The 16,091-nt window shown below is 61.9% G+C and overlaps 1 protein-coding gene across 1 annotated transcript in view; it reads left to right on the plus strand.

Annotated features, from left to right (window-relative positions):
- Positions 1–7,400, plus strand: part of CASTOR2 (cytosolic arginine sensor for mTORC1 subunit 2) — a 42,972-nt gene extending 35,572 nt beyond the window's left edge. The window contains exons 3-9 of the mRNA XM_069485816.1: positions 1,724–1,917; positions 2,117–2,249; positions 2,960–3,083; positions 3,642–3,752; positions 4,180–4,262; positions 6,128–6,222; positions 6,324–7,400. Coding sequence (XP_069341917.1) covers positions 1,724–1,917; positions 2,117–2,249; positions 2,960–3,083; positions 3,642–3,752; positions 4,180–4,262; positions 6,128–6,222; positions 6,324–6,389 — 806 coding nt within the window. The 3' untranslated portion in view covers positions 6,390–7,400. The remainder of the gene's footprint in view (positions 1–1,723; positions 1,918–2,116; positions 2,250–2,959; positions 3,084–3,641; positions 3,753–4,179; positions 4,263–6,127; positions 6,223–6,323) is intronic.
- The last annotated feature ends 8,691 nt before the right edge of the window (positions 7,401–16,091 follow it).

Raw genomic sequence — 16,091 nt, forward strand, 5'->3', positions numbered from 1 at the left:
TCTCGTTAAGTATATGTAAATGGCTGCATCAGAGCGACTCGCTGTCGTCTGGGCTACACGATTTCCTGCCCAGCAAATGGGGTGGCGCGAAGGTTGGAGGTGGCACCCGGGCAGAGGGCAGCCACCCGACACGGCTGGCCCCTGGGTCTGCCTCTGCGTGCACACCCTGAGGTGGTGAGCAGGGTGAGGGGCTCACCACACGGCCCCCATGACATACCCCCTTTGCCAGGGACGGCTCCGTGGGATTTCAGGATCGAGATGAGACCCGGGCTCTGGGGAGCGTGTTTCCTCGGCTGGTCCCGGGGTCGAGAAACCTCCTTTCCGATACCTGGAAGCGGGGCCTCTGCCCTCCCTCACGAGCCTGTCCCCTCTCCTGCGCAGCCGCCTGCCTCCCCAGCCACCGCTGGCTGACCGGTGGCGCGCTGGACAGTGGTCGCCATGGCAACCAGAGCCAGGCAAGCAGAGCCTGGAGGGGCCTCACTCAGTTCCCCTCCTTGGAAGCCGTCTTGGCTGAGGCCAGCGCGGCCCAGCTGGTCTCCCCACGTGGCAGCAGCATCGTCATCATCGTTATTGGCCCCCTAGCTCGCCAGTGTCTGAGCCCCTCCCTTCTTGGCCCTGGTTTCCTTGGGGACTTGGTGCTGCTTCCCATTTGGCACCCAAGATGGAGCCTGGGTTTTGAGTCCTGGCTCTGTCCGTCCCTGTCTCACTGACCCTTTCGGGGCTTCTGGGCTGCGGAGTGTATGGTGGGAATGTGATGATCCTGCTTCCTCTGCGGGCTCCTTGTGGGACGCGGGGTCGGGTCCCCTCCCCATGCCTTGCTCCCTTCCCCGCTCCAGGCCTGCTGCGGGCTGGGTTTGAGCAGGTGCCCAGTGGTGCAAGGAGTGTCCTGTGTGCAGCTGATGTCTGAGTGTCCAAGGACACACGTGTGCATGTGTGTACCTGTGTCTCATGTGCAGGGCTCCTTGGGGACTCTCTGCAGGATGGCACGAAAGGACGGCTCAGACACTTGGGTTCTGGGTCTTTATGAGCAAAGAGACTCGGCGATTGCTGCTGCTCTAGTCTCCCAGCCTACCCAGGCCGGGGGACCAGCCCCCAGGCTTTTTGGGGGGTGACAGTCACTGCCCCTCATAATGCAGCATCCTCTGGAGCTGCATGTTCTTCCAGAGAAGCCCAGCGTGCAGTCGTGGCCGAAGCAGGAGAGAGACCCCGGGGCCCCACCCTGACTTCTCCTGGCCTCCCCTCTGCCCAGAGCCCTCCCCAGGTCCCTAGGGAGCCCAGTCTGAGAACCACAGGGCCAGTTGCATGTGGAACAGTGGGGGTGATGGCAGCGCCTTGGCACACAGAAGGGCTGCGAGAACTAAAATTAACAAGACCATCTCTGACGACTGATGCGTCGGTTTACCACTGGGGAAACTGAGGCTCAGCACAGATAAACCACTTGCCCACGTGGCTCGTGCCCTGTGGAGCTTCCTGGCACGTCGTGAGTCACCTGAGGGCTTCCCTGCTCAGTCCTCCAAGGAAGGGACCTTGGAGACAAATCCCATCCAGTTGACAAAGGAGGGAACTGAGGCTGGGGACAGGGCAGGGGGGGCCGAGGTCACCCAGCACGTCCAGGGTGGCAGAGCCGGCCCCAGAGCCCCAGTCCCCACCTCTCTGGCCCGCCCTCCCTGGGGGCCTCTGGGAACTCAGCAGTCACGAGGCTGCCTTCTGTGTTCCCCTCCAGAGCTGCCCTCCTCAGAGCACCTGAGCGTGGCAGATGCCACCTGGCTGGCCCTGAACGTGGTGTCCGGTGGTGGCAGCTTCTCCAGCTCCCAGCCCATTGGCGTGACCAAGATCGCCAAGTCGGTCATCGCCCCGCTGGCCGACCAGAACATCTCGGTGTTCATGCTGTCCACGTACCAGACGGACTTCATCCTGGTGAGCCGCGGCCCCACACCCCGCGGTCCCAGCACGCCACCCGAGTGCCCGCCTGTTCCCGTTACACCCCCACGTCCCCACGCACCCCACAGCCTGGCCCTCCTGTGCTACCCGGGGGGGGGGGGAGCTAGACCTGGGGGCAGACAGGCTGGTGCTGGTGGGGCCCACTGGCACTCACGCCTCCCCTTCCCATCCCCAGGTGCGTGAGCGGGACCTGCCTTTCGTCACCCACACCTTGTCGTCAGAGTTCACCATCCTGCGGGTTGTCAATGGCGAGACTGTGGCAGCCGAGAACCTCGGCATCACCAACGGCTTCGTGAAGCCCAAGATGGGTGAGCCGGGCTGCGGGTGTGTGGGGGGGTGGGGGGGACCCTCAAGAGCTTACCGGGTCCTGTCCTGGACCAGCCGCATTCAGAGAGTGTGGCTTCTGTCCACGGAGCACGCCTGGAATGCCAGGGCCAGGCGCGGTGGCTCACGCCTGTATCCCAGCACTTTGGGAGGCTGAGCAGGAGGGTTCCTTGAGCCCAGGAGTTCGAGGCTCCAGTGAGCTCTGACCATGCCACTGTACCCTCCAGCCTGGGCAACAGAGTGAGACCCTGTCCCTAATAATGATGATAATAGAGTGCCAGACATGACATGGTGCAGCAGTCCCAGGCAGACTGTGCTGCCATGGGACAGCAAGGGTGGCCGTGCATGCAGCCAGCACCCTTGCTGTGGGCAGGCCTCCCAGGGGCAGGGGCTGTCCAGCTGAGGCTTGGGGCACAAGTAGCAGCTGAGCCTGGCAGGGAGCTGGGAAGGGCATTCCAGGCAGCCCGCACAGCACGTGCAAAGGCCCGGGGGCCTGAAGGCGAGCCAGAGACTCGGGAGAACTGGAGGTGCTGGTGGAAGCTGGAGAAGCGACAGGGACCGAGTCTCAAGGGGCCTGTGCTGGGTCCTGCTCTGGCAGCTGCCGGCCACCCCGCCCTCCTCCTGGGCCCCGCACCCACCCACGCTGCCACTCCAGGTCCCCACCTCAGCGCCCCGTGTCTTTGTGCTCTCCCAGTCCAGAGGCCCGTCATCCACCCACTGTCCAGCCCGAGCAACAGGTTCTGTGTCACCAGCCTGGACCCTGACACGCTGCCTGCTGTTGCCACGCTCCTCATGGACGTCATGTTCTACTCCAACGGGTAGGACCCCCTCTGGTGTCGGCTGCAGGGCGGGCGACACGGCTCTGCCTGGGAGCCCCAGTCTGAGGAGGGAGACAGTCTACCCTGGGAACCCCAAAAGTTGGTGAAGGCCCAGGGGCACATGTACATGTAATGAACACCCCACCGTCCCCGAGCTGTAAGGGCTGCCCAGTCCCTGAAGGCACCAAGAACTCAGGAGGACAGTTTGCGTCGTTCCTCGGCAGATTTTGTAATGTCTAGGCCAACACCAGGCGGGGTGGGGGAGGGTCCAGCAAGCTGGCGGCGACCACAGCCTGTGTCCCGAGACGTGAGCAGACAGGGAAGGGGCCGGCGTCGGGCCGACTGGGCTCCTGCGCTGTGAAGGTCGGCACCCACCCCCGTGAATGTGGCCGTCCCCATCGCATCGGTGAGCACACAGAGGGAGGGACGCCAGCGCAGGGGCCCCCAGCAAAGCAGGCTCGGGCCTGGATCTGGCCCAGCTCCCCCGGGCCAGCTTGGAAGGACGGGCGGGCGGGTACGGTGGGGACCCCGCCCTCACCAGCTGCCCCCGGCCCCCAGAGTGAAGGACCCCATGGCTGCCGGCGACGACTGCGGCCACATCCGCTTCTTCTCCTTCTCCCTCATCGAGGGCTACATCTCCCTGGTGATGGACGTGCAGACCCAGCAGAGGTGAGCCAGGCCCTGGGGCGGGGGGACTGTGTGGGGCACGTCACCCACTTCGTCCCTGATCAGCCCTCACCGCAGCCCTTTGCCGTAGGTGAGCGGGGCCCCCCAGCTCCGAGAGGTGTGCAGGGGTTGTCTGGGGTCCCCAGCGGGAGGTGGCAAAGCGGGGTTTTGAGCCCTGGCGTCAGCCCCCACTCTGGAGCTGGGGAGGGACGTCCCGAACAGCCCAGCCCAGCACTGTTCTCTATGTCCCCCTGCCCCCAAGACGAGGAGGCCGCAGAGCGAGCAGGTCCGGGGTGCCAGAAGGGGATGCTGGGGGTGCTGAGCTCTTCCCCACCCACTGCACGGGCAGGCAGGGAAGGTTCCACGGAGGGCTGCCGGAGGGAACAAAATTAACACCAGCCCGTGGGGTTTTTCTCTCGCCCCTTTGAAGGTTTCCTAGTAACTTGCTGTTCACGAGCGCATCTGGAGAGCTCTGGAAGATGGTGCGGATTGGAGGACAGCCTCTGGGATTTGGTGAGCCGAGGGCTTCCACACTGGGGCTGGGAGGGAGCCGGCATCACCGGGCTCACTCCCACGCATCGGCCTGGTGACTCTGCCCCTGCTCAGGGGTATAGGAGGGGACACTGAGGCTTAGGGGCCTGAGGCCCCCCGATGTGCCGTCCCTCGACCAGCGTGCGACAGGTGTACGCAGGCCTCCGGGGGACGGGAGGCGTGGGCTTCAATCAGAAGGCTCTATTTTCCCCACTCAAAACTAGTACATCGCTTATGGTTAGAAAATTGGGCTGTGATAAGAATCGAGGCGAAAAATAAACACTCCTTAGTCCCGCTGCTCAGAGGTGACGACTATTTGTGGTTCTCCTTCACGTGAGTCCACGTAACGCCAGACATTCCCCCCCTGAGTCAGACGATGGAGGAAATGCGTGTGTAAGAAACACGCGTGTTGGGCTTGCAGGCAGCAGCTGGAGGCTCCGTCCCAGATGTTGAGGTTGTGGAGCTACACGCTTAGCTATAAATATGCCCGCAAGAAAGATAACTCACGGAGAACCTGAAAGATCTAGACTGGCGGACCCCATATGTTTCTGCCCGTGGTCTGGAGTCGATAGATTTTACGTGGTGACCCGGCACACACCCACCCACAGACAACTCAGAGGGAAGCTTCCCAAGACCACGCTTGCTCTGGCCTCACGCTCTGTGTCATTTTATAAAGCGCTGGTCACCAGCCCTCTAAATTGACGTCACAACTCGGAGTTGAAAAGGTACCAGGCTAGACCCTCACCTCCTACGCCTGCCCCCGTGTTTGTAGCAATAGTTGTGTCTACGGCTAGAGGGATCTTAGGACACAACGTGTCTCCACCGCGTAGCAGAGTGGGTGGTCGGAAGTGCAAGCGTGAGGCCCACACGGCCACCACAGAGGCCTGTGGATTCGGGCAGAAATCGGGAACTTGGGCGACGGGCCAGGCCACTCCCGCACAGGTCCAGGGGCTGAGAGCACAGGACCAGGGCCAGGGGCCGAGGGGATGCTGAGCTTGGTGACAATGGGGGTGACCCACAGAAGGCTGCAGCCCAGGGTGAGTCCAGGCTTGGGCTTCCAAATCCTATGGGAGCTGGTGACCGGATCTGCACCCACCCACCCAGTTAAGGAAGGTGTCAGGGAAGTGCGTCGTTGCTGAAATCAGAGCACAAGCTTTTAGAGAAACAACCTAGGGAATTGTATAGGTGGAAGAGAGGGGTTTTCAAATCCTGGAGGTCTTCTTGTAGGAGGAAGCCCTGTGTGCACCTTCCAATCAGGGAAGGGAGCCTGGGAGTGAGGGAGGGACCAGCCCCAGGCAACCCCAGCTGAGGTTACGAAGGGGTGGGAGGGCCTTACCGACCCCTACTGTGGGGGTCTGGAGGGAGAAGGACATCACATTCCAGCCCCAACCAAATGCCTTTAGAACAGGCAGGGGCTGTTACCTGGCAGGGACTCCAGGGAGCAAACCGAGGCTCAGAGAGGAGGAGATCTGCCCACGGTCATCGGGCTAGAAAAGAAGTCAGAGCGAGACTGAGAGGGGCCCGAACCCACGTCCTCCCTGTCGCCCACGCCACCTCCAGCTCTGACTTCAGAGAACTCGCAAGACGGATGGAGGCACAGAGATAGGCAGAGGGTGACGGGGGTTGGGCAGAGCCGGGTCTCTGCCGCCCGGAGGAGGGCGCGCCCGTCGATGGCCAGTCACCAGAGAAGGCTCCTGGGTGGAGGGGCCTTTGGGCTGAGCCTTTGGGGTCGAGGAGGGCGAAGTTCTCGGGGAAGACGGTGGAGTGGGCGGGCAGCACCCCCGAGCAGCAGTGCGGGCCAGGGCGCTCCGGCCACATGGCGCTGAGCGTGGTCCCCCTTTTCCTAGACGAGTGTGGCATCGTGGCCCAGATCTCCGAGCCCTTGGCTGCTGCAGACATCCCCGCCTACTACATCAGTACTTTCAAGTTTGACCACGCGCTGGTGAGTGTCTCCCACCCCAGGGCGGGGCAGGGCGGGGCGGGGCCTGCCGGGCGGCAGGGCTCACGGGCAGGTGTGTGCTCTTGTGCTCGCTGCCCCTGCAGGTGCCAGAAGAGAACATCAGCGGCGTCATCAGTGCCCTGAAGGTCAGTCAGGCAGAGGAACACTAGAGGCCTCTTCTGCCGCCCCCGCCGCCGCCCGGCCCGGCCGGCCCCCGCCCCGAAGCTTGTTCTTGCAGTATTTCTCCACAGACTGGAAAATCGGCCCGAGGACCCCCGAGGAAGGGGCCTCTGGGAGACCCCCAATTGCCAACCCCTCCAGGCCTGGGGCCCAAGCCAAGGCCTCCCCGTGCCCTCTTGCCTTCCCAGAGCCCCCAGATCCCACCCCCGGAGAACGACCCACCTCCTCCCCCCTAACCCCACCCCCAAAAAGTGATTTCTGAGGTCCAGGGAGCACGTGAGCCGATCCACGTTCTCATCCGTCCTCGCCCGCAGCCAGGGCAGATGCCAAAGGAAGCTGGTCCCTCCCACGAGACACTGGTGTGCTGTTGCTCATGTCACCCCTGGGGGCTGGCGGAGTGGGGCTGAGCTTGTGGAGCCCCGGAAGGCCCCCGTGAGGGTGGAGGCCGAGTACTGTGGTCGCTGGTCTCTGGTCCCATCGGCTCAGGGCTGGTTCCCTCAGAGTGGAGGCCAGCGGGTCAGAGTGGCTGGAGAGGCTCAGACAGGAGCACGGCGGGGGGCCCGCGCTGGGAGGGACCCGAGCCGCCCTGCACCTTGCCTGCCAACCACAGGGCCTGCGCCCGACTCCCAGCACGACTGCCAAGCGGGGCCCTGTCCAGTCCTCCCCACCATGAGCACTCGCTCCTTGGGGAGGAGGGGCCCCAGGAGACCCACCAGCCTGGAGCGCCGACTCCTGTCCCTTCTTTCCCTGGACCCTACTTGGGCAGGCGGAGCCTCAGTTTCCCCCAGCGGGGGCATCCCCATGGGGGTTCTTAGGGGACTCCCCACCTCCCCAGCAGTTGACTAGACCAGCACAGGCCTCCCCGCCGTCCTCCCCTCCCCCGCTCCCCACTCACCTGCCTGCCCGCCCGCCCTGGGCCGGGGCCGTGGCGTTCATGAGTACTTGACCTAGGAGGCAGCTTAACTGAGCCTTAATAGAGAATATCGTACCTTGTTTTAGTTTTTTATTTAATGTTTTTGCGCCCAGGCTGCTGTTGGCAGTGGTTTCTGTTTTGGGGGGGATGGGGCCTATATGAGTTCTGTCGGGGGGCCCAGGGCTCCGCGTCGCTTGGCTGGTGCCCTGTGGTCTAGGGACGGGCGTGAGAGTGCGGGCCGCCGCGGGGCCTTGACCACGACCCGAGTGGGGAGCTGGGAGCGGAGGCCTGTCACGAGATGCTGGGACCATTTGCCGCCCCGCCTGGGGCCTCCCAGCCAGCGAGGTTCTGTCTGGGCGTCAGACGGGTGAGGGGGACGGGGGGTGGCAGGCCAGCGGGAGGTGGTGTCCAGGGGAAGCAGGTTCAGTGCTCTGCTGTCCGGGTGAGCAGGACCCCTGCCCCTTCCCAGGCAGCAGCTGAGTTGTGCTGTCCCCAAGAAGGTCAGAGGAGAAGGGATATTTTCCTGCCCTGGTGAAGGGCTCCCCGCTTCTCTGAGCTGGCAGGACCCTCTGAGCCCCAGGGCTCACCAGAGGAAGGAGCTTTCTTCGAGATCCTTCGGGATTCTGAAGGGCCCACCACACTAATTAGAAATCCACTTGTTTTTTCTTTTTTAAGTTAATTCATTTTGCACAAAACTCCAAAACTTATAAATCGTTTGCTAGTCCCAAGAGGGAGGTGGCCGAGTGGGAAGGGCAGTGGTTAAAGCCCTAAGTCCCCTTTCTGTCCTTGGAAGGCCTTGATTTTCCTTTCTGTTGCTGCCCCGACCGTGTCACTTCTCTGCCTCGCCCTCCTGCCGTGCACGTGTGTCGGCCCCGTGCGCCCCGCGTCTTGTGTTCCCTGGACCTCCTAGGACGTATCTATTGTACACACCTATAAATACCTGTGTTTTATGTTGATAGAGATATATACTGTAAATAGCATATATACTTGAGCAATATATATGTTAATATATACTGTGTGCGCAGTACGTGGACACAGACCCACTGTGTGCACGCGTGTGGGCGCGAGGGCCCCCGCCCCACGCTGTCCGCCAGGCACACGGGCACGTTTTGAGCCACCATATATTTTTAATTCAAGTATATAGGCAATACGATTATTAGAGAAGCCGATTGAATCCCTCAGACCTGACCGGAGAGAAAGCGAAACCAGCAGCCGGGGAGCCTGCGGCCCAGGGCGAGTGCTGGGGGCCGCGTGGTGTGGGGCGCGCTTTCTGCGTCCCCGTTTCCCCAGCCAGGGCTCCTGGACACCCTCGTTTTATTTTGGGGGATGTTGGTTCAGAGGGAAGAGTAGTTGGAATTTCTTGCTTTTTAACGGAACGCGCCCCCTCACCCCCCCGCAGCGTCCTCACCCTGCAGACCTGGGCCCGCCGGATGGGCCGGACTCCCTGTGTCCCACCCACGGTCCCCTCTCCTTGGATGGTGGTTTTTCTGCGAGCGGCTTACCTGATTTTTTTTTTTTTTTTACCTGCAAGCTTAGAAATCTCAGGTTCTTTTCCCAGGTCTCCCGGGGGACGGGGCGCCTAACCGAGGAAAGGTCGCGTGCCGGGAGGGTCGTGGCGAGGGCGTGGCTCTCCCGCCCTGGCCTGCTCCACAGGGGTGGTCCCTGCCCCAGCCCCCGTCTCGGGAGCTGCCCCCAGGGGACCCCGCACCTCGGCCACCGTGGGCTCTCTAATGTTCCCATTCCCGTCCCCCTGCTTGTGTGAAGAAGCGTGGTTTATCTTCTCTTGGTGTTCTGTGCGTAGCGTAGTCTTGGTTTGGTCTCAAGCTCTTTGTGGGGGGGACGTGAGTGGTTTCCCAGGGCCGCCCGCCCTGTCCCTTGCCCACGCCCCCAGCCGTGTCCCGGGCTGCTGGCTGCAAGGGTCTCTGCAGGCCCCCGTGTGGAGGCTCGTGTTTCTCAGAGGGGCCTTGGGGCCGCATCACGGGCAGGCGCGTGGGGCTCCCTGCTTGGCTGCGCCATCGTCCCCCCAGCCCCGGCCTCAGAGGGAGCCTGAGGAGGATGGGTATCGGGGGGAGGGAAACGGGGGTCTTCACACCGTGGGGTCTCCGGGAACACAGCCGGGAACACAGCCGGGCTGCCTGGGCAGGGCTGCCACCTGGGCTCTGAGAGTATGTCTCTGCCTCCGTGCGCCTTCCTAGTAGGAAAAGCTCAGTCTAAAGCCCCCCTCACCCCTCATCCCTGTACGCCACAGACGGGGTGGGGGAGCAGTGACCCTCCCCACTGATGAAGCCCTGCCTGGGCGTGGGGCTCCCCTGGTCCCCAAGAACCCCTTTCTCCCTCAGCACCAGTCCTGTCCCTGCCAAGACCTGGGCATGGCCAGCTCTGCCCCTCCTTCCTCCACAGGGTCTTGAAGCCCCCTGAGAGGCGCCGCCCGGCACTGCCCCCACCCAGGTGTGCGTCCCGAGCTGGAGAGGCAGCCCTGATCCCACTGGCCCCTGCCCCTAAGACCCAGGGGGCCCAGAGCCGCCCACACCACCAGCAGCCTCCCCTCCCCCCACCGCCAGGCACCAGGCCGCCCGCAGCAGGGAGGGAAGGAGCTGGGTGGCCCAGAGCTGCCCACTGTGGCCGCCCCAGCAGGCAGCACGGACGAGGCGACCTATTTGGTGTCCAGCAGGAGGATGCTTGGTCTGGTGGGCTTGATCCCCGCTGAGGTGACAGAGGGTGCCGGGGCAGTCAGGAGAGAAGACTCGGGCGGGTGGGAAGGGCCAGGCCCCCGTCCAAGCCCAGGGCACCATTTGCCTGGTGACCTTCAAAGGTGAACCTGGCCGCCTACCACCAGCTGCCCCAGCGCCTTTCCCAGGCAGACCCTTAGGCGTCCGGAGGCCACCCTGGGCCACCTCTCTGCACCTTTAGATCCGGATGTGGGGACAATGAGGGCTCTTCCCAGCCCCAGATAAGAGAGGGGGGGCTTTGGGGACCCCGACGTGACCACAGAGCACTCCAGCCCTGGGACTGAGGGATCTTTGATGCCACGTCCTGAGCGAAGCACTTGGTTGTGGGGAGGGGGGCAGAAGACACCCCCGGACCTCCGGGAGGGATGGCAGGGCCGGGAGCAGAGGACTCGGCCTTGGCGGAGCCGGGGTGAGGGCGATGAGCAGCGACAAGACCTTAGCTCTGGGTGCTGTGCCAGGGGTGGGGTTGGGCCTGGAGGGGAGTCGCCTTCCGCCCCGCAGAGCCGCTCGGGCACACGGGCAGGCTTGGGAACAGTGGCAGGGCTTGTCGCCAGGGACGTTGAACCCTGGCATAGCTAGGTAGCTTTTCCTGCATCTCGAAGCTCATCCCAGCTTGCCTGCTTGCGTCTTCAAATTAGGGCACCAAAAGGACAAACTTGATTGTCCCTTGTGCCCCTTTCCACAGACTGGGAGGAAGCCGCGGGGGGGCTGTGGCCGGCTGTGCTCTCCGGGCCTCCTGCGAAGGCCGTCCTGGACAGTGAGGGAGGGAGCGCTTGGCCGAGGCAGCAGGTGGTCCTGGGGGCTGATGGCAGAAGCCCAAGGCCCAGGCTGTGGCGTCCATGGGCAGCCTGGTGGCAAGTGGTTTTGGTACGAGGGGAGGGAGCGGAGGGAGTCGGAAGTGCAGGGCAGCCCTGCCCTGGGAGTGGGGACGCCGGTCTGTGCATGTTTCCGTGTGAGCGTGGCCGTGTCACACACGTGTGCAGAGCCCAGATCTGAGCTGTGGGACTGGCTCTCTCAGTATTCGAGTCCTCAGCCACAGTCTTGCCACAGGACAGAGGTGGTTAGGTGAGGGGGGCAGGCCCTGGCTCCAGGGCAGAGTGGGGCTGAGTGTGCAGGGCAGAGGTGTCCCCAGAGGCCTGGCAGTCCCTGAGTTGGTCCGAAGGGACAGGGCCTGCCGTGCAGATGCTGCAGGGCGGCCAGTCCTGCAGACAGCGTTCGCGGGGAGGGGCCGTGCGGCCGGGCCCCCACACCCAGCGGGGCTCACCCTGGAAGAGCATCCAGCAAAGCTGGAGACCCCCCCTTTCATTTGCAGGGGCGAAAAGCAGGCCAAACTCAGTGCGTTTTCCTTTCCACTGCCTCAGTTTCCCTATATTCAGAAAACGGTCTGGGAAGAGGTGAGCAGACTGGCTCCGACACGGGAGGGGGCTCCCAACAAGACAGCTCCAGGCCTCCCCCTGCTCTATGCCAAAATCATTTCCGTTATCCTGAGACGGGGCAAGCGGATGGTGGACACGCAGTGGGGCTGTGAGGGCCTCTGCCCTGCCCGGAGCGCACCTTAGGAGGGGCAGGGGGCTCCTGCCCACGGCCCCCTCTGGCCCGGTCACCAGCAGTCGCAGTGGCGCCTCATTGGTCCCAGGGTCTGGGCAAAGGGGAGAGCTGGCTGTCCTGCCCCCACCCCCTGGGCCCTCACGCTTATTTTCTTGTTGAAGAAACACAAAACCTTCGAGATTCATGTACTGTATGATGGCAAGAAAAAAGTACCTAATGTTCCCCCCCAAAAAAGACAGTATATTTTGTACTTTGTAAAGTGTTAATTAAAATGAAGAAAAAAACGATGCTGGCTGACGGCTGATTCTGTGCTGATCCGTCCGGGGCTGCATCTCGTCTTTCTCTTGGACATTGTGGTCGGGGGAACACAGGCCGGGTGGAGGGGGCAGAGCAGCTGTTCTAGAACAACGCCCGGAATCTGAGGAGCAGCCCCCAGAGCAAGAGGGGCTGCACTGGTTACCTCATGCTGCGTAACAAGTTCCCCCAAAACTTAGTAGCATAAAATAGCTTTTTAAGTACCACAGTTCCTGTGGGTCAGGAATTCAGGACACAGTTTGGCTGAGCAGTTCTGGCTCAGGGTCACACACGAGGTCACCGTGGTCTGAAGCCTCGGCTTGGGCTGGAGGCCGCAGTCCTCCCCCACGTGGGTCTCCCCACAGGCTGGCTCGAGCATCCTCACAGGATGGCGCCTGGCTTCCCCCAGAGCAGGGGATTCAAGGGCCTGAGGTAGAAGCCAAACTGCTCTTTCTCCCTGGCCTCAGAATTCCCAGGCCGTGCCCCCCACCGTACTCCGGGGTCTGCAGCTCTGATCTGACGTGTGGGGAGACTTGGCAAAGGAGTGAAGACCGGGAGGTGAGGATCGCTGAGTCTGGGAGGCTGGCTGTTCCGCCCGCATCCTGCTCGGGCCTCGGGCAGAGGCAGGCCTGGGGTCGGGGCCCACGGAGCTGGACAGGCCTTGCCTATGGCAGGGGGGGTGGGGCTGGATGCCCAGCCAGGAGCCCTCTGCCCCAAGCCTGGAGCCCTGCTGTGGCCACCACAGCCCCAGGAAGGTGCCAGAAGCCCCAGAGATGATTCCTCTAGACAAGATATCCTGGGGTCAGGAGGGGGCACTGGGTGCTTGTCCCTCCACTCTGGCTTTTGGCTCCTGCCTTCTTGGCAGGTGGGGCGCTGGGGCTGCCCAGGTGAGGAAAAGATGGGCTTGAGACCAGCAGGTCCTGGGCCTCAGACACCCGTTCCCTGCTCCTCTCTTGTCCACGGAGGGGTGGGGGGCCAGGTGAGAGCAGAGAAGGCTGAAGACCTGTTTCTGCACTCGCCCCCCAGCCCCCAGCCCCACCGGCCTCACCCCTGGCAGCCCCAGAGATGGAAGGAATGAAAATGGGGCTGAATATTCTCCCACCACCCGGAGCCCAAGTTCTGGCTGCTGAGAAGGCTTTCTGTCGGGGATCTGCACACGGGCCACTGGAGCCATGGGGACAAACTCAGAACTGTGGCAAGGGCCTCCCGAGCCCGGCCTTCCCTTCCACTGCGCACTCACATCCACGTGGGCTGGGGCCGGCGGGACCTGCCACAGCCGCTGCACCAGGGCTGCTCCCAGAGCCAGCGCAGGGCACGCAGTGCCAGGACAGACCGCGCGGGGCGCTGTGCTCGCCCAGAGGGAGGGGGAAGAGCCAAGAAGCAGGGCCATGAGGGTTGAGCTTGGTGAGAGAGGGACCGAGCAGACGGAACAGCACTGGCTCAGAAGGCACAGGGGGCGCGTGGGGGAGGGAGGAGCTAGACGGGGCTGGGAGAGGGTGAGGGTGAAGCTCAGGGCCTCAGACTTCTGTGCAGCAGGAGAGAGCAGCCCGGCATCTGGATAGGGGCTTCTGGGTTCCTGACTATGGCCAAGGGGAGGACAATGGCATGTCCAGGGCCAGTGTCCAGCCTGGGATCTCAGGAGAGATGACCCGGGCTGGCTTGAGCCAGCCTTGAGCCAGCCCCCTTGAGGGCCGTCCCCTGAGCCTTCACAGTGCAGAGTCCGGGGTGGCAGGGCCAGGCCAATGGCGGCCAGCCCCTCAGAACCACCCACGAGCCTCCCTCCCTGACAGGGCATAACTCCTCCCGGGGTGCAGCTTTGGCTTCTACTTGGCGGGGCTCACAAACCTAACTGCACATTAGAAACCCCCGGGGAGCTTTCTACCCACACCAGACTCCACCCCACAGAGTCCGTCTCAGCTGGTCTTAATTTCAATACAGTTTTAGCCTGTGAAATTCAGCCAAGGGGGGGCAAGTTCCCGATGGTAAAGAAAGCTAGAAAAAGCACCCAAAGTGAACGTGTGACATGAAATCATGGTGACTGTTGCACAACTGTTTGCTACGGAAAACAAAAACGGAATTGTGTGCTATAAAATGGTTTTATGTTACGTGACTTACACCTCAGTTTGGGGGGCGGGGGATGTGGCAGAAAAAGCAACGGGTCTGAGGCACAGTGTGAGGGACACCCAGAAAGGAAAGGTGCCTGCTCTGACCGTCCCTGACAGGCGACGTTCCCATAAACACAGCGAGGGCGACACAGGAAAGGAACGGTAAGATGGAGACAGTGTGGCGGTCTTTACCTTGCAAAAGTTGGGGGTGGAACGTCACATTTGGGATGTTCTTCCAAGAGATGTCCACCTGAGCCCAGCAAGCCCGTGGCCCATCTCTGAACACACGGTCACTAAGCTCTGGTGAGAGCCAGGCACCTGGGGGTCCCTACAGCAGAGGCAGAAATGCGGAGACGCAGCCAGCCAGCCCCCAAGGGGCCTGTGGGGAACAGCCCGAGTTGTAGTCAGGGAAATAAACATTCAGTATCTTGGGACATACAGAGTGTGTGGAGGATTAAACGATACAAGTCAAAACTTAAAAAACTCAATGATCCAGCAATTCCACGCCGAGGTATATACCACGCCAAGTTTTTGACAACCAAAAACTTATGTTCACACAAAAACTTGTACAGAATATTCCAAAAATAAAACACCAGACCAACGTAACATTTATATAATACAATACATGAATGTTTTGGCCTTTCATTAATAGTTATAAAGCGGAACCAACCCAAATGTCCATCACCTGATGAATGGACAAAGTGTGGTATATTCTTCTTAAAGCCCCCAGATGAGTCTATTGCTGGATGATTCTACTGGTTGAGAAGCCCAGGGCTGAAGGGTAGACTCTGCCCAAAGGCATCCCAAAGTCCCTGTCATGAACACTGTGTCCCTGGGCTGCCTGCAGGGCAGAGGCCGCATCTCGACTTCTCCATCTCGAGGCCACTCCAGTCAGGGGCGGAAGCCTGAGTGAACACAGGCGTCCCCACCGCGCCCAGCACAGGCCCTGGCAGGTGCTCGGAGCATGCAGCCCGTCGGTCCTCTTCCTCACCTTCAACATCCCCCACGGGAATGAGGGTCGGCTCTGAGGGGCCAGCTCACCGCCAATGGCCTAAGCCTGCTCAGTTTTAGTCCCCAAGGCAGGGACTCAAACAGGGCACCTTTCTGATGCGCCTGGCTTCGTGTGCTCCACTCTGGTCTCTGGGCATTCGGCTGCCACCTGCTCCCAGAGCGATGACGTGTCTCTGGTTTTCGCCATGAGCACCCCCTACCCCAGCTACACCTCACATCACCTCCCTCGCAAGACAGTGAGTCCTGGTTTGAAGGGACAACAGTGTCTGGGTTTATCCTTTTAAACTTGACTGTGGAGGATGCACCTCAGTGTGGCCCCAGATCTGAGAAAAGCCCAGCTAGAGGGTCCCCCAACACGGACTCCAGTTCAGCCTAACTGGGGCTGCCGAGGCTGGTGTGTGACGTGGAATCCGTGACTTGCAGCATCTCTCAGGGCAGCTGGGTAATGCCCCCTGGGAGAAAGGCAAGCGTGGGGTCCTGGGGGCAGGACGAGTCCACCGTCACAGGCGGGGCAGGGCCTGGTGCAGATGGCTGCCTCAGGCCGTGCCAGTGCTGGGTGCTGTCCCCAAGGCCATCTCAAAGGGTCTGTCCCGTGAGGCCTCGTGAATAAGCTGGGGCGACAGATCGGCACTGGGGCCCCGGACTGCAGACAGAATGGGCTCAGAACAGTGTGAGCAGCTCCCGCTGCTGTTCAGGGGGGCCGGGCCCCGTCAGATGCTGGCACGGGACGGACGGCTAGAGAAGCCCGGAATCTTCATAAATGCATCCTGAGTTTTGACCCTGGGCCAGTGCGGTGCCGGGCACTTGGCCAGGCTGTGACCTGCTGCGGTGCCAAGCCAGAGTGTGCTCTTTATTGCATATTTCTCAGGATTTGGCTTTGTCACACGAAACAAAGTACCTAAGTGTTTCCTGAATTAATGAAAACTATGGGCCAACCATATAGTCACGAAACAAGAACAGTCATGACAGGATTCTGTTGAGGTTGACAACCTTCCAGGAATCACACACTTTTATTAGCTGATTTAGGTTTTTCATGCCAGTGAGAGCCCTCCCGGGCCCCGAGAAATCACGGTGGCACGGTGGCCTGCACAT

This window comes from Eulemur rufifrons, chromosome 14, assembly GCF_041146395.1.
Source record: "Eulemur rufifrons isolate Redbay chromosome 14, OSU_ERuf_1, whole genome shotgun sequence".
NCBI lineage: Eukaryota > Metazoa > Chordata > Mammalia > Primates > Lemuridae > Eulemur > Eulemur rufifrons.